Below are 17,935 nucleotides of genomic sequence, written 5' to 3' on the forward strand. Positions count from 1 at the left end.
GTGATAAAATTAAATTCAGTTTGAAGCTGCTCCGATTAGCAACAATTGTAAAACATCTTTATGTAATAAAAAAAGAATAAAGTCCAGCTGTAATCAAGTGAACTCTGTCGTGGAAGGTTTATTTTAATAATTCAATAAATGGTATTCTATAAGCATATAGTCTGGGGGTTTGTAGACTTCAACTAAAAAAGACTGAGTTTCTGACCTTAATCTACATGAGTGGACAGCACCCCTGTCCAGTGTTTCATTTACTATACCATTTAGCTAAAATCAACCGATTAAAGAATCAGGAAATAATGTATTATGCAAATGGTGAACTGTGATGATTTAATAAGACCAATAATTGATCATTTACATAATACACATGAATAGAAAAATAAATGATTGACATATTAATAGCTTTAAGGACAATCATAAAGCTTTATCTAAAAGTCTGTGCCTGCCTTTTACATAACACATTCATCAGTTAGAAAAACTTATTTGTATTGGGAAAATCCTGTTAATCCTGTATTAACTTTCTGCTGGCTAAACAGAATAAATAAAGCATAGTTTTATGTGAGATCAACTCACATGGTTCAATATGCTTTTAGCATATAGTTTTCTATTGCACATCATTACATTCATGAAATCAGTATACAGCAGTTTGTTGCCTTATTCTACTTGTTTGGTGGAGACCCTTTAGTTGCTTGCTTCTTTACTTGTGCTGGACAGGAAATTCCAGGAGAAGAGCAACTATACTTTGTTAAGGATGCAGAACGTTTCCTGGAAACGTTTGGCTGGTCTGACTTCCCGATCTTAGGTGCACCAATCAGCTGGACCTGGGGCAGTTTTGAGGGAGAGGTGGGACCGTTTGGTGCAGGGACTGTGCAAGGGGGTCTTTGTGTTAACCTAACTGAAGCAACTCCTCCTGGGGAAAATTTTTCAGGAGATGGAAATGATGTAGTGCTAGGCTTATTCTGCCCCAGTGGTTTTCCAAATGGGTGTCTATGCATGCCAGCTTTAGGAGCTCGAAGCCCAAATGAACGATTGCTAGTGTCTGCTTTGCTGATGGGTAACTTAGTTAACCCTCCTCTCGCTTGAATAGGAATTTTGGATGATGCTTGATGTGGTTGCTAGGATGAAGAACAGAACATTAGTTAAACATTTAGTTTTCAAAACTAGTTTTGTGTTCTTGGTAGTAAATTCTTACCTTCCTAACTAGACACTCCAGCTTGGGTTTCGCCTCTGGCAGGTTCTTGTTCATCTGATTTGTACAAATATGTTCCCCTTCTTGTTTCTCATCAATCAGAGCTGTCGGGTGACATGTTTGTTTTCTATGCCTACTGTAAACATCACCAAGCTTATTCTCTTTAGATTTTCTATCATTTATAGTCTTTGGTTCTATAGGCTCAATTTTGCTAAATTTTGTTTCTTTTCTCTGTGCAGCTCTTGGTTCTATGGGTTCAGAATTGTTCAGCTCTGTCTCCTGGGAGTCTGAATCCTCTAATATCAGCAGCTCATTGGTTTCAAACTGTTCTGGTACTTTCTCTTGAGGATTGTGCTCCTCAGAATTCCTTTTTAATATGGCTGGACTGACCTCATCATCCAGCAGTTTTACATGCTCATTCATATGCTCTTTGGATTTTAGGTTGAGTGGATGATTTGATCCAGAATCTAAATCAGCCAATGGGTTTTGCAGTTCCTCACTCTTAGGGAACTCCATGGACTTTGTTACCTTGGTCTTCTCTGGAATTACAGGATTTACATCTGCTTTATCTTGCAGTATTGAGCTCCTAAATTCATTGTCTGGTGTCGACTGTGGGATAGCATTCACTTCTGAAGGTGTGAGCATTAAATCTGGACTTTCCCCAGACTGAGAGTAATGTAGTGACGGTTTAGTAGTAGTCTCAGATAACTGGATAGATTGTCCCTTACAAATCAAATCTAGACTTACCTCAGGTTGTAAGTCCTGCTGTGGTAGTTTTGCAGTTTTCTCAGCAAACTTAACAGATTGTCTCTCACACTTTACATCTTGACTTTCTTGAGACTCTAAGTCCTGTGGTTGTGGATTTGAATCTTTCTCAGCTAACAGTACAGACTTTTCCTCACATAATAAATCCAGATTTTCATCGAGTTGCATGTCCTGTAGTGGCTCTTTTTCAGGTTGCTCACAGGCTAAATCAGGAATTAACTCAAATTGTATGTCTTGCATTGGCGCTTTTTCAACTTTCTCAGCTAACTCTACAGACTCTTCCTTGGACTGTATCTCTAAAACCTTCAGAGATTCACTTATCTCATGTTCTTGAGAAATGGTACTCGTCGATTTGCTTTCTACCACTGGCTCTGACGTAACTTCAGTCTCTTGTACTTTTCTGTGAACTTTCTCATCCAGTTGAGTTTGGGTATTATCTTCAGACTTTAAACGTGCCAGGTCAGCTGTCTTATCTAGTATTTGTTGAAATTCGGGCTGCTCCTGTCCAAAATGCATTTTAGGTTCATCATTTTCTTTTGTGTTCTGGCTGCTCAGCTCAGATAGTTTCTCAATTTCCAGAACAGGCTTCAGTACTTGTAGTTGTTCATTCAAGCTTAATGTCTCCAGTGAGCTTAGTTTCATTTTATGATCAATACCATCAATCTCTGACTTCAAGCCCACTGCATCACTACACTCAAAGTATTCCTCTGAGGTTGAAGAGAATCTGAAGCAACCATTAGGAATCTGTGAGAAATAGCAGGTTTCACTGTCCGGTAGTTTACTATTATTAATTATGGTACCTTCGTCTCTTTTTTGGGCAAATGTGGATTTGGAAGTTGCAGTTGTTGTTTTGAAGTCTGCAGATAAGTAATTGAAAACAATACTGCAAGATGTTTTTAAAAGTTTTGGAATAAACAAGGTCTGTTTATTATCCAAATCTGTACTGTCTTGAGCTGGGGATGAATTTGAACAAGGATCTTCCTGCACTTTTTCATTGTTTTTGATTGAATTACTCAAAGCTTCAGGTACAAAGACATCTCCTACAGACCTAAAGTCAGCCACAGGGCTAAAACACTCATAGTATTCATCAGACAATGAAGAGATGCTGGAGTCAAAGTTAGACTTATGTGTACCTTTCCAGGCATTTTGGTTTGTGTCTGGATTTGTATTCTTGTGGTCTTGAGTGGCAACATCATTTATGACTTGGTCATCTTGGCTTTGCTTAACAGAAGGAGTGTCTATGAGGGCAAGTGAGTCATGATGACTTTTGTTGGACGTTGCTGCTGATGATGATGATGATTTCAAGTCAAGTTCCTCTGAGGTTTGGGCAGGACATTTCAGAGGTTGTAGAGTATCCAGAGCTTGCTTTGTATCTGTATCGTTATGAACAAAAAATGGAATTGTATTGGGAAAGTCTTTTTCTGTATGAATGTTTTTGCTCTGCAAAGATATGGAGTCAAGCTCTTTTTCCATCACACATAGTTCCTCTTTATTTACTTTATTACAGGCAAGCACATGCACTGTTTCCGGCTTCTCCAAAGGCGAGATAAGATTCTCACTCCGGCTGCTTCTTTGATGTTGATTTTGATCAAAATTCTTTTGCACTTCACCTGATGTTTGTTTCTGAGCTGGAGCTTCTGGATAAGAGGGAGTTTGGGATATGGGTCCAGGACAAGCCCTCAGAGATAAAGACTCCTTTGGCTCATGAAAACGATCCTTGAATCGGATGGCTTGAGACACTTCAAAGAGTTCTGAACGCATTAGGTGAGCATGCAATGGCTTGTTGGAGTCTCTTATGTTAATGAAACCAATGACATCACTCGGCGGGTCAGGATCAGGCCAGGTCGGCACATAATTGATCATGTTCGCCTTTTCCAGGTTGAGCAGTCCCGGGTGAACTGGTGGCATCGCTGGTGTCTCTTTAATTTGTTTGATGACTTCCGTCTGATTCTTGGAAGTGCCGTTCTTAGCACTTGTCTGGTCAGATGCAGGTCCATTGGTAGTGAAAGCACAGTTGGAGACAAGAGTGTATTTTGGGTTAATGAGCTTGAGTGCTGTGGTGGCTGAGGGGAGTAGAGTTGGTACCACTTTAGGGAGGAACTCAGGTTCAGGCTCACTGCTCAGATTAATCTTGTTCAGACACACTCCATTAGACATCATGTGCATGTCCTGAAACAATGAGTCAAATGTGTCGACTGATTGGCCAGTGAGAACCGTGATGAGGTTTCTATCCAGTCTAGAGGCAGACCATGTGAAACTGAAAGTAAAGAAAATATTTGTAATCTAATAACTACTGAATGTAGTGAATGTATTTATTGATGTATGTATCAGAATCATAAATTAGGTCTAATCTTGATAAACTGGGTTGACCAGACTTACCTATATGACCCTGAGACTGCTTTGTCTCCGTCAATAAACATGAACTTCTGGCTTTGGCTTCCACACACTCTCTTTGAGGATCGACTGAAAAATTCTGCCCCTCTGATGCTGCACACTCTCAAGTTCTGGTGGAAAAATGTTCAGCATATGGATGGACAAAAACATTCAAAACAAAAAGAAATTATCTCTCAACGGCATATAACTTCAATTAATATATATATATATATATATATATATATTAATTGAAGTTATATGCCGTTGAGAGATAATTTCTTTTTGTTTTATATTTATTTATATATATATAAATAAAATGAAAGCTCTTAATGAGCTCTTTCTACTGGCAAAAGTACTGTCATCCATGAGTGTACAAATTTTTATTCTAAACAATTTAAATCAGTACACAAAGTCAGATCAAATTATGGTAAAATTTTTGTTTTGGCTCTCCTGTAAAGTTGGTGAAATGTCACTTACACCTTTCTGGTTCTCACCCCTCGATGTCACATATGTAATGTCTTAAAACATATGTGACCCTGGACCACAAAACCAGTCATAAGTGTCCATTTTTAAAAAATGTAGATTTATACATCATCTGAAAGCTGAATAAATAAGTTGTCCAAATTAAGTTCTTAGCAATACAAATTACTAATCAAAAATTAAGTTTTGATATATTTATGGTAGGAAATTTACAAAATATCTTCATGGAACATGATCTTTACTTAATTTCCTAAAGATTTTTGGCAGAAAAGAAAAATCGATAATTTTGACCCATACAATGTATTTTTGGCTATTGCTACAAATATACCCGCGCTACTTTAGACTGGTTTTGTGCTCCAGGGTCACATATGTGCATTGATGGTAATCTGAAACTACATTGAGCCTTTTGTGGTCATCGATATTCATCACTGTTCTCACATCAGTACTGTATTTTCTTTTTGTGAGTGAACAGAACTGTTTACTATCCAAGTTTTTGTGGTGCCTTTAGGTCATAGAAGTTATTATCACTATTCAGGTCAAGTGATTTACATAAAAACTTCCAAAACAGAACATCTGAATAGATTATAGTAAATGCACTTTTTGTAAAAAAAAAAAAAAGGTCTTCTGTTGTATATAAACACTAAATGCATTTAATTTCTTTCTAACAATTATCTTACTATCACTGATACAGTTATAGATTCTATGTCATTTAAAAAATGTTGCAAAACTACCTATCATCAGCAGAAATCTGTTTCTGTCTCTAAACACAAGTGTCAAGAGTCATAAATGCTCACAGTTGCCTCGGGCTGTTTGGAAAATTAGACTTTCTGATTTGGAGTACTGAACTTTCCAAAAGTTCTCTCAGTAAGTTGCTCCTGCTCATTAAACTGCAGGCTTTCTTTTCTGCTAATAACTCATTAATATCTCATCTTAAAAATGAGTTTAAAGTATTCATTGTGACATGCCTTGAGGTGACCAGTGTGCATGCCTGCTTTCTCACACATTCTCAGGAAGTGCTTCACTCCGGTGGTCTCCAACATAATGTACACAGACACTTTCCGTTTGTAGCTTACATCCAGGAGATCTTTGAAGATGTCAATGTCTGTGAACAAGTCCATGACAATTGCAATAACCTGCAAAGGGAAAGGTATTAATGAAAACACAAGAACTTGGTACAAACAAAACTGTGTGACATCTGTCAAAAACATACTGATAATGATAATGCATGTAAAGAAAACTGTGCACACAGATAAAAAAAGCAAAACTTGTCATCCTTTAAAAACTAATTCCAAGAAACTAAAAAAACTGATCTGGAAAAGTGCATGGGACACTGTGAGGACTATTCAAAAATATATTATTATCATCATAATTAGCATGAATCAATTCACAGAATTTAAAAGTGTACTTTGCTTTAATGCATCAGTATTCAAGCTGTATGAAGTTTGTGTTAAACCTGAAGATAATGTTCTCCAGCATTGTTTAAAAAATGTTTTTCAAAAAAATTTGAGCCTCAGTGGAACGAAGATCTTATCTTTTGTACGTCCACATGACATTTAATTTACATTTTTCAAAACTTTCATTAGAAAGTCAGTTTATTTAAATTATATGTATAATCTTGAAATTATATATAGGGCCTGTTTGAATTGTTTTACCATTTTGCTTTCTAATTCTAAAAGTCCAAAGTGCCAGCAGTGCCCAGCCCTACACTCAGAAAAAAAGGTACAAATGCTGTCACTGGGGTGGTACCTAACATGCACATTAGGTATACATATGTGTCCATTAGGGGTAAATAAAGTACAAAGGTGTATCTTTTGAAAGAGTACTGCCCCACAGTGACAACTTTTGTAGGCTACTTTTTTTCTGAGAGTGTACAGCTCATAGCTCAGACTGTTTCATGAGCTTGAGAACACGTGTAGATCTCGACACTGGACTTTGGTCAGAGTTTTATTCACCGGAGGTGAGTCACAGCAAAACAATCATAATAATACAGCTATAATATTCATCCCATACCTTTTGTGCTTGAGAGATCATTTTTCTAACGACCTCTTTAATATGTGACTGCCCCTCATAAGGGGGCTGAGTGTACACTTGCGCACGAGTGACCCCGCGGTAGGACGGTCGGTCCGGCCAGCCGATGTCCAGCTGTGGGATGGAGCGGTCTGAGCGGTCAGGCCAGTACTGAAGGGAAATCTCCTCCCCATCACTGTCTCCCAGCAGCAGCTCAGCGGTATGATCAGGGGATCCCGGGCTATACACCTCCACGGTGCTGAGGATCCTCTCAAGTTCAAGGTCCGACAGAAAGCAGCGGATGTTGTGTGTTTTGATGTAGTCCTCATAGGCGCCCTGTCCCTCATGTATGAGTGTCTCCAGCGCCAGTCTCTGCTCCTCGCTGTAGAAGAAGTCCGGCTTGGACTCGTTAGTGCGCAAGTTGATGTGATTGTCATCAAGGCACTGAACCTGTGACAGTGCCATTACTTGAACTCGGCGGTATTTTTAACAGCATTTAAAATGTATTTGCGTATAATTGACAAGTTTAGGCGACTTTAATTTAATTCGCGTACATTGTAAGATCCGGTTCACTCGCTTCTGCTCATCAGTCGATCCTGTCAAGAGTGTTTTAACGCACAGATGCAAGAGCAGGTAAACGTGCACACCTTAGTCACGTGACTCTCTATCACCCAATGGTAAGAGAAACTCAACCTCGCCGTATAGTAGTGGGAACGTACCCCCCCCCCCCCCCCCCCCCCCCCCACACACACACACACACACACACACACACACACACAGCTTTTCCCAAAGATAAAGTCAAGATACAGTTTTATTGTTACTATGGACTATGTGGACAAGACTCATGTAGTATTCACCATGAAGCTTACACTGATGATGTATCTGAGAGAAAACTAATGTCACTGTAGGCTATATTTATCTAATTTTCAGCAGTAAGAAAAAAACTGTAAAAAAAAAAACAGTTTATTGTGTTGTAGAAAATCACAGTTATGTGAAGAACAGTAGGGCCTGTAGATAGGGAACGTGTTATTTAAGAAAAATATAATTATATTTTCAGAATGACTGTGGTGTAAAATGCTCCCAATGAACATGGCCTAATTAGTTATTCTGTTCTGATCATCAAATCCTTTGTTTTTCCATCAAATGTATTCTAACTAGTTGGTTGAATAAAAATACTTGAACTTTATATATAAAAATGACCTCAAGTTAGCATCGGTTAGCTAGTTAGCAAGCCAGTTAGCTTCAGTTCAGTTCGGAATTATTGATTATATTCTTTTTAATTTCAAGCTAAAACTGCCTGTACTCTGATTTTGCTGTAAATGTAAAGCAAATAGCTTTGCAAGGCATTTTACCCCACCTGTGGGACAAAACGCACCCTTGGTAGAAATTTATAGAAATAAATAAGCAAGATAAATAAGCAATATTCTAAAATTTGGATAAAACCCATGGATGAAAAATACCATCTCCCTTCACAGTTTTTGGATTCAGTTTTACTTTGCAGCACATCAGAATGTCAGATAATGGAGGTATGAAATACCTTGATGATTTTGTATCAAATTTAGTCATTTGCTGGCTTGACCCAACCATATTACACCCTGACTGAAGATGATTGAGATTGATGTACACACTATTGTTTTAATATTCATATATTTTTAGTCATCATAATGGTAACATTTACATCATCAAAAGAAAATAAGACAACAACGATTATGAACAATATATACACAGAAAAAGTATAATAAATATAGCAATTGATTAGTTTTTGAGTTAATATCCAAATTTGTAAGCAAAGTGCAGTGAAGAGATTGTATTAACACAATTTAAGATCTCCTTTTCCATTTTAATGCACCAGAGTATGCTCAGAGACTTTTATTTTATTTTTTATTTTTTTTTAAATGGTGCTTGATAGTTTAGAGCGTTTGTCCTAAAAAGCTGACAGGTGTCATCTTAGTGTCAACAGCATGATTATGCTTTAGTTACTGTGGCTGAATAAGTTCATTTTTTCCTGTTTGCAAAGTCATTTTCAAACTTACTCAGCTTGAACAACAAGCTGAGTATTAAACCAATAAAAGATGCTCGAATACTGATATGTACACACAGTGTTGTTCTTGTCCTTCACAGTCACTGATAGATGGGCTGGACGTACTCAGGGGGGAAAAATCCCACACAGCCACGGCAGCGACCTTTCCAGCGCTGAGAATCGGAGCAGTCCAGCAGGTCTACGACATCACCCCGCAGGAAGTGCAGCTGGGAATTGTGCTCTGGATTGAAATCAAACAGGGCCTGTGCTTGATGGGGCCTCTGATGGGAAACAATAACAGACAAAGGTCATTATTGTTGTGCCTGCTTTTACATTTTCCACATTTAGGACCATTTTGACGTCATACTTTACGTGCCTCACCATTACGATTACACCTGAGATATTTTTTGTAGTTTCACATCTGATTAGTTTGATTTTCCTGATGTGTATTACACATCAGTTGGATAAAGGCAATCAAGTAATTGTTTAATTTACGTGGAAAGTATGCTTGAAAAGCTGGAAAAGCATGTTTCTGAACATGGTTCACTCAAATAAGCACAAATAGAATCTGAACAAGAATCTTTTTGCTGTTTGGTGGAAAAAATGTACAAATAAGCAATCATTTTAAAAGCATTTAAGTATGAAATTTGAATTGTTGTTGTGAAAAAGTACAGCTGTATGTGCAAGTGTTGTTTTACCTTTAGTGTATGGTCTGTCTCCCTCAGAAACACAGTCCTTTCCTTTGCTATGCTGTTGGTCTTGTAGAAGTGCACGAGCTGATTTAAGGAAGGGAAGATCTCCTCCCAAACAAAGTAATAGCCATCTCTGTCCTTTAACACTTTGAAATGCTGTACATGATCCCCATAGCTGGTCAGAGAAGACAGAAAATCAGAATAAGAACACAGCACAACAGAATATCAGAGTATTTACAGAATAAGCCCTCTAGGATTTCATAAAGTGACCCCAAAAAACAGGACACTCAAGTCACTCTTAAAGGTGCAGTGTGCCACTGGTGGCTCCAAACAGAACTGCAATAATGACTGTTTTCGAATAGGTTTTCCAAACCAGTGTTATTTTAATATTATATATTTGAACTATTGTAGTATTCATTAATATTTTGAATTAGCTTTTACTTTTACATTTTCAGGTTTCATTTTATTTTTAGTGTAAGGTTTATTTATTTTGTTATGTGCTTTTGTGATTTTTATTATTTTTATATATATTTATATATTTACTTACTATTTATTTTTGTTCATTTCCAGTCATTTTAGTGCCTAGCCTAAACTTATTGTAGTTAGTTACCAATGCAACATTTATTAAATCAGTTTTTTAGGTTTTTATTTTATTTCAGCTTTATTTCAATGAATGAAAACAGTTTTAGTTAACAATAACAACACTGATCCAAACATCGTTCCTCCGACCTGCCTTGCTTGTGTCTAGATTGTAGATACAAACTATATATGTCAGCAGAACAAAGGTTCAGCTATGATTAGCTGATTTCAGTTCTGTTTTGGGCCATAAAACAAAATTACTTTAAAAATGCATAACATTCACTGCACAGAAATAGCTAACAAAATGGTCATTTCTTAAAAAAAAGTGCGCACACACACACACACTTTTAAACCAAAATCAAAATAATTAGCTGGTTTTTAAACGATCACAACAGGTTTAAAACCGTAAGGTTCAAAAGATGCTCTCTGCGTGGTCTAATTTTTAGATTTTAGGATCTGTAAACAGCTATACTCAATGCAGGCCAAACATTTCAAAACAATTAGTCAGCATGTCTTCTAAATAAAGCTTTGATGTTACTTTGGTTGCGTTAGCGTAGAAAGCTAGACATCTTTAAGAGATTCTGCAAATATTCTCTTCAAAGCCGTGATAAAATTGAAATAATTCAGTGTTTGAAACAGTAAACTTTCTTTCAACTGTATGGCGAAGGCATGTCTAAAGATGAATTGCGCTTTACGAATATGAATAAGATATCTTGATATTTCAGAGTAAAGTAGATCAAAGGGACGAGCGTGTGTCATCCCATCATTTTTTGTGCATTCACAATGATACACATCTCTTTCTGCAGCACAGCAGTGATAAAATCCATTTGTCACTCAGTTTACCTGGAAACCAAGTGCCAAGACTTGCTCATTTTAAGAAAGTGAAAAGCATAATGTTTGAGAGCTTGCTTTTCAATAAACCTAAAAGCTTGAGACTGTCAATGTGAAATACTGTACTTCCTCAAAAGCTTCCTGAGAGTCGGTAGATGCTTCATCCTTCAGTGCTATTTATGTGCTGATTAAACTGGTCACAAGCACAATTGAGTCACAAGTCCAGCCAAATGAGGTTGTTTTAACAGAAATAAAGTCTAGCAAAGTCTGTGCATGATATGCTGGTGATGAGGTTTAGGGCATGGGTGAGGACAGAAGCTGTAATTAAATATAGATGTGAATGATTTGGTGGTTCATCAGCAAAACCTGTAATTTCTCTCAGCAGTCAGTGCCATTAACAATGACCTACATTCAGTGCTTAAACCTTCAAAGCTGTTGTGGTTTGTAGCAAGGGAGGTACATCTTGCACGTGTTGAGGTAACCGCAAAATGGCTGTGGTATGTTGCATTGTCTACAGTTTACTGCTGTTATAAAGCTGTTGCTTTTGAATTACTGTGACTGACAGTTTAATAATTTTATCTAGTGAACAGCCCAGTGGAAGCTTTAGCTTCCCAATGCAGGATTACCTGCTTGCTGGCATTCTCGCTTTTCACTGAAGATGATTGACAGGCCAATGCTAATGATCCTTTGTCATCATTAACAACATAATGAAACCGCTCGGTGAGAAAAAAAAAAGAATACTCAGGTTGTTTTGGATGGTTACCAAGGTGTTGCTAGGTGGTTGCTTACACCAGCAAGTCTTGTGACTGCTGAGGTGTTCTAAGTAGTTTTAGCTTGTTGCTAAGTGGTTGCTTGCTAACTTAGAAATACATTAGCACTGTAAAACTCTTTTCAACAACTTTTTTAAAGCATCATGTATGTATTACAAATAGTGTTACACAAGTTACACTTAGTGAAGTGTTTAATACTTTTTCAGTAGGTAATAAAAGGAATGTTTGCTTTAGAAATTGTGAGCAAATGTATATAGTTTACTTTATTATGTATAGAAGAATGTCATTGCAGTGGTCATGCCATTCAAGCTATCTAAACTTGGTTTTGTTGGTAAGTCAGTGTCCCACTTTAAGACGGAGCAGATGGTTCACTAGATATTTCACAGCTGAGTTATCTTCTTCACCGATCTTCATTCAGCCAAGTAGAGGGACTAGACCTGTGGCACAGAGCCAGATGAAATAGACACAACCTCCTTTGTACACACAAAGAAAGGTACAAAGCTGTCACTGGGGTGGTACCCTGGTACAAAAGCTAAAAGGTATATTTTTGTACTTTATTTACCCCTAAATGGTATTTGTACTTTAAAAGTTCACATTAGTTATTTTTTAAATGGTATGAACCCAATGACAAACAGTAAAGCCGATATCATACAAACATTGAAAACAATGTTTATAACAGATTTGTTTTTAAGTTGCATTTGCATGCATTTAATATGTATTTTAATGTACGCTAAAAATGCTGGGTTGTTTCAGCCTAAATTTGGGTGAAATATAGATAAACCCAACTATTGGGTTAGATTTTAAAATAAATTTTTTAACCCAACATTTGGGCTTGTCCATATTTGACAAATTTGGATTGAAACAACCCAGCAATTTTGAATTGAGTGGTTTCCTGCACAAAAAAAAAAAAAAAAACAACGATTCAGAAGTATGAAGTGGGTTTAGGGATGCACCGATCGATCGGCCGGAGATCGGTATCGGCCGATAATCACATTTTATGACTCGATCATACTCGCTACAATTGGCCGATATCACGAACCGATAGCAATGAAATGACTTCAGCGGTGTGGAAATGCTATGATGTTTCGAGAAACTATGAAACATTTGCTATTTGTCGTGTATGTTTTGCATGATGATATGATGAATGGATGGTTAATTTTTAGGTTCAGGGGAAGTCGTGGCCTAATGGTTAGAGAGTTGGCCTTGTAATCCAAAGGTTGCGGGTTCGAGTCTCCGGCCGGCAGGAATTGTAGGTGGGGGGAGTGAATGTCCAGCGCTCTCTCCACCCTCAATACCACGACTGAGGTGCCCTTGAGCAAGGCACCGAACCCCCAACTGCTCCCCGGGCGCCACAACATAAATGGCTGCCCACTGCTCCGGGTGTGTGTTCACGGTGTGTGTGTGTTCACTGCTGTGTGTGTGCACGTTGAATGGGTTAAATGCAGAGCACGAATTCCGAGTATGGGTCACCATACTTGGCTGAATGTCACTTCACTAACAGCAGATTCAGTGGCGTTAGAGTTGATCTGTGGCGTGTTACGGCTCCACTGGAACCGGAGCTGATCGTGGCTGCTCTAGTACTATTGGATAATGCTTAAATAAACCATGTGGGTTGCATCAGACATGCTCCATTTTGTTTGTATTTATTTTTGTCTTATATTAAGTATCCTGATATACATAATGCTATGCATAAACTCTAAATAAAAATAATGCTATGCATAAACGCTAAATAAAAGGCATATTAAAATGTTAAAATGTTCACTGTACAAGGAATAATTTTTGTGATTATTTATATAACATTGTTACATATGTTATATAAAGCTTGAAGCATCAGAATCGGCATCGGCCGATCACCATGACAAGAAATTGGTACTCGGTATCGGCTGCAAAAATCCTGATCGGAGCTTCCATTTCATGTTTTCAAAAGAAGTCTTTTATGCTCACCAAGGCTACATTTATTCGTTCAAAAATACAGTAAAAACTGTAATATTGTGAAATGTTAGTTAATGTTAAAATTTACCATTTAAAATAACACTTCTATTTTAATACATTTTAAAATGTAGCCTAATTTATTTTTGATGGCAAAACTGAATTTTTAGTATCTATTACTCCAGTCATCAGTGTCACATGATACTTTTATTTACTCACTTTAGAGCAATTTTATGCATCCTTACCCAATATAAGTATTAATTTATCCCAAAAAAAAAAAACTCTTGACCCCAGTGTACATCACCCAAACTTTGTGTAGAATTTCTAGTTTCTAGTTATATCTTAATGTACATTTTTCCAGGAATTATAAGAATTTACTATAAAAATACTATAAAAACTGCTTTCTGAATTTATATTGAAATCAATGCAGGCTCCATGCTTGAGCTGCCAAACAGACGTAGATATCAACACTCAACATAAATTGCTCAATGATTCTGTCAAGCAATCAAACGTAGTAAAAAAAACACTTACTCAGGGTATTTGGAGCATGTTAATGAATATGCTGAAACCTAAAAAGAAGAAGCTGTTATGGCCAGACATTGCTCATATCTGAAAATCCCTGGATATCTTCTTTAAATTGGTGGTTTACGTTCTCAAAGAAAAACAGGAACTTGAGTACTGTGGAAAATAAAATAATCAGGGTTTCTTCCCATTAACCCAGTTCAAATCTGGATGGCATTGGACATTAATGTCCAAAGTCATCAAAGATTTACAAAATCAGAGGCGTCCTAGGCACTCACATTTTGCACTATGACCTTGATTTAACATTTAACAGCTTTTATGGACATTAAACTAAAACGCCACAGTTAGATATCATCGGTCACAGAGATCACACCTGTGTCAGTGTGATTAGTAATCTGTATCCACAGACAGCACTCTCTCAAGGAATGCATGCAGAGCTGCGTCACACATTAGCCCTGGACCTGCAGACCAGCTGCCAATTACACTCTTCATAGTGTGCTGTGCAGTCATTCAATCTCACAATAACCCAAACCAGCACTTCCACACTTGAGGCCAGCCCTCGCTCAAGACCGCAGCGCTGATTATCCCAGCCAGCTCATTCCCGGGATCCCAGACAGGCTTGTGCTCTACCATCCAAACCCAACTCAGCCATCAAGAAGTGGATGGTAACGAGCCAGCCAGAATAATAATGTGATTCCTGCGCCAGCGCACCTGATTAATTTTAAATGAAATCTCTTCTCCGCCGTAATAGCTCTCTGATGCTCTCATTTTCAGACAAATTCATGGTACATTTTCTTAAGCAGCAGAGGATATTGCCGTCTTTTGCAAAGTAGGTCAGATGGGTTTTGATGGACCCTAAAGTTTTTTCTCATTATTAAATTTCTAGTTATGCTTTTAAGAGGCATGCAGCAAACAACGAATCACAATGACCCCAACAACAGCGCATAAAGCAGACTTGGTTAGGAAGGCTGGGATGTTTCTTACCTCACCGACATGGAGAATTCTCCAGGTGCACTCTCACTCTCTCTTACTAAGAAGCTTCCACACTCTCGCTGGTGCAGTCGATTCTCAGCCACATGTCTGGAAATACGGCCCGCGAACCATCTGTGGGCGAGATAAAGGGGCACAGCAGCACGATTAGACCAGCGATAAACAGAAAGGTTGCTGTAACTTAAATAGCATTGTGTGTATGTTTTATACACTTTATTACTATGTGGAAAACTACTGGCAAACTATAGGGACATTTCTGTTTAACAAAGGTTGCTCTTTCAAAAATCTTTATAAACAAATAAGCTTTAAATAATTAAGTCTCTTGTGCTTACCAAGGCTGCATTATTGGTTAAAAAATACAGTAAAAATATTACTGTATGGGCAGTCGTGGCCTAATGGATAGAGAGTTGGACTTGTAACCTGAAGATCGTGGGTTTGAGTCTCAGGTCCGGCAGGGATTGTAGGTGGGGAGTGAATAACCAACACTCTCTCCACCCTCAATACCACGACTGAGGTGAGACCCTTAAGCAAGGCACTGAACCCCCAACTGCTCCCCGGGCGCTGCAGCATTGGCTGCCCACTGCTCCGGGTGTGTGTTCACTACTGTGTGTACACTTGGATGGGTTAAATGCAGAGCACAAATTCTGAGTATGGGTCACCATACTTGGCCACACACCACTTCCCTTTCCCCTTAAAAACAGTAATATTGTGAAATATTATTCCATTTAAAACAACTGTTTTATATGATCATTTGAAATGTAATATATTCATGTGACAACAAAGCTGAATTTTCAGCATCGTTACTTCAGTCTGCAGTGTGTCATCCTGAACATCCATCAGAAATCATTCTGATATGCAGATTTGAATTTTTTTTTTTTTTTACTTTTTTTTTGTAATGCAATACAGATTGTGTCAAAGCAGCTTCACAGTGTCAAACAGGAAAATAGTTTGTCAGTAATGCAAGAGGACAATAAAGAAGAGTCATTTTTCCAGTTAAAGTCAATTTATTGATGATTCAGGGATGTCATCATCCAGTTCAGTTCTCTTCTAATAGTGTCTGTACAATCTGTCAAGCGTTCCCAACTAAAGTCAAAGGTGACAGTGACAAGGAACCAAAACTCCATGGGTGACAGAAATGGAGAGAAAAAAAAAAACTTCAGTTCAGCTCTTATCAATTATTCCTGATGTTCAAGTATTCTTAAAAACAGTGTTTTCTTCTTAATATTTTTTTATAAAAATCGGACTGTCTAAAGGATAGAAAGTTCAAAATAACAGCACGTAATTGAACTATAAATCTTTTGTAACATTGTAAATGCGTTTAATGTCACTTTTGACCAATGCATCCTTGCTGAATAAAAGTAGCCTATTAATATCTTAATCAATCAATCTTACTCCAAAGTTTTGAATGGTTGTGTATCCTGGTTTCCACAAAAATATAAGTCCGCAAAAACTGTTTTCAGCATTGATAATAATGCAATATATTTTTTTTATACAGTGTATGTTTACATTGTATAAAGCATATACTGACATCACATAGCTATAAAATAATGTAAAAAATAAAAACTAAATATAACAGCTCAAGTAATTTGATCTTGGAAGAATTTTATGAGAAACATTTGAGTTTATACTAACATATCTTACATATGATAACACACTTTGGTACAGTACATTGGAGTCAAATTTGAGATTTACGTGGGCTTTTTCTCTGAGAAGCAGGAGACTGTTTAATCTCAACGAGACAATTCTCGCATGTGCTCTTTGTTCCCACGACCATTCTGATCTAGTGTGTGTAAATCAAGACTATACCCACCAAAATCAATACCAACACAAGTCAAATCAGACATAAAATTGTACTTACGTGTGCGGCCTTACGCTAATATAGTTTTTAGGTACATAGCCCTTCCTGTTCACCAACTCTGCTGTGTACCAGTTAGGATCATCTTCCATATTAGTGATCTAGTGGAAGAAAAGACAATAAGCAAATCATATCATTCAGCAAGCAATGCATAAACCAACACAAAACTGCTCTTACCTTGAGTACATCTCCCTTCTGAAAGCTAAGCTCGTCACTTTCCGTGGCACAAAAGTTGTAAAGAGCTACTGCTTCCATCTTGAGCTGGAGGTGAAGCCAGATCCCAGAAGATCAATGTGGGTAGACGTCCCACCTCAGAAACAGAATACAGAAGAGAGGAAAGGATGAGCCCAGAGAGCATCCACGCAGAAATAGCCCGTCCAGAGATACGCTCACTGTCAAACACTGCACCGAGATAGCTGAACCGAGAGAACAAGCATGAGAATGTGTGTGGGTCTAAAAGAGAGAGAGAAGCATGTGGGAGGGAGGCAGGGGTGGCAGTTCCTGTCTCAGTGAGCTCTAATAGAAGGAAATACAGCTATGTGAGAAACAGGAAAGTTGAAAAAATGATGGGAGGATGACTAAAAGAATGGCCTCTTGAAAACTTCCCCTCATCAGAGAGCCGGATCTGCGTACAAGTAAAGAATAACATGCATGTGTTTGCCTGACTGCTGTTTTATGAGCAGAACTGTCACTGAGCAAGTGCTAGTTTTGACTTTTCCTCAGATATTACAAGCCCTTCTTTGTCTGGAAATAGCTGGAGATGAATCAATTCAGCTGAGGAGTTCATCTGAAAGAATTCATGATTTAAAGAAGAGCAAACGTCCCCAGAGCTGCGTGACTCACTGAACGCCTCACAATGAATGTTTCTCTGGTGCTGTTTAGCCCTGAAATGCACACCGACGTCCCATTTTTGGCTAGATATTTAACAAGAAATGG

The 17,935-nt window shown here is 37.8% G+C and overlaps 2 protein-coding genes across 2 annotated transcripts; both read right to left on the reverse strand.

Annotated features, from left to right (window-relative positions):
* Positions 1-303: 303 nt before the first annotated feature.
* fam83ga (family with sequence similarity 83 member Ga) lies at positions 304-7,418 on the reverse strand. The gene is made up of 5 exons (XM_079405313.1): positions 6,815-7,418; positions 5,770-5,937; positions 4,331-4,455; positions 1,190-4,208; positions 304-1,112 (listed from the first exon to the last, which is right to left on the reverse strand). Exons 1-5 carry the CDS (start codon positions 7,274-7,276, stop codon positions 657-659), a joined length of 4,230 nt encoding a protein of 1,409 aa, XP_079261439.1. The 5' UTR covers positions 7,277-7,418; the 3' UTR covers positions 304-656.
* A 1,010-nt stretch (positions 7,419-8,428) lies between these two features.
* Positions 8,429-17,526, reverse strand: LOC306866375 (GRB2-related adapter protein-like). Its single transcript, XM_079411550.1, has 5 exons — positions 17,177-17,526; positions 17,003-17,100; positions 15,139-15,258; positions 9,530-9,698; positions 8,429-9,112 (listed from the first exon to the last, which is right to left on the reverse strand). Exons 1-5 carry the CDS (start codon positions 17,252-17,254, stop codon positions 8,933-8,935), a joined length of 645 nt encoding a protein of 214 aa, XP_079267676.1. The 5' UTR covers positions 17,255-17,526; the 3' UTR covers positions 8,429-8,932.
* Between the last annotated feature and the right edge of the window lie 409 nt (positions 17,527-17,935).

The sequence above is a fragment of the Barbus barbus genome, assembly GCF_936440315.1.
Source record: "Barbus barbus genome assembly, chromosome: 4".
Taxonomy (NCBI): Eukaryota; Metazoa; Chordata; class Actinopteri; order Cypriniformes; family Cyprinidae; genus Barbus; species Barbus barbus.

Coding starts and splice junctions, on each gene's coding strand:
- fam83ga (XM_079405313.1), bottom strand. CDS start 7,276: ATGGCACTGTCACAGGTTCAGTGCCTTGATGACAATCACATCAACTTG. Junction 4,456..5,769: donor TGCACACTGGTCACCTCAAG/GCATGTCACAAT, acceptor TTTTTCCACCAG/AACTTGAGAGTGTGCAGCAT. Junction 1,113..1,189: donor TGGAGTGTCTAGTTAGGAAG/GTAAGAATTTAC, acceptor TCTTCATCCTAG/CAACCACATCAAGCATCATC.
- LOC306866375 (XM_079411550.1), bottom strand. CDS start 17,254: ATGGAAGCAGTAGCTCTTTACAACTTTTGTGCCACGGAAAGTGACGAG. Junction 17,101..17,176: donor AGAAGGGAGATGTACTCAAG/GTAAGAGCAGTT, acceptor TTCTTCCACTAG/ATCACTAATATGGAAGATGA. Junction 9,699..15,138: donor GAATTCTCCATGTCGGTGAG/GTAAGAAACATC, acceptor TTCTCTGACCAG/CTATGGGGATCATGTACAGC.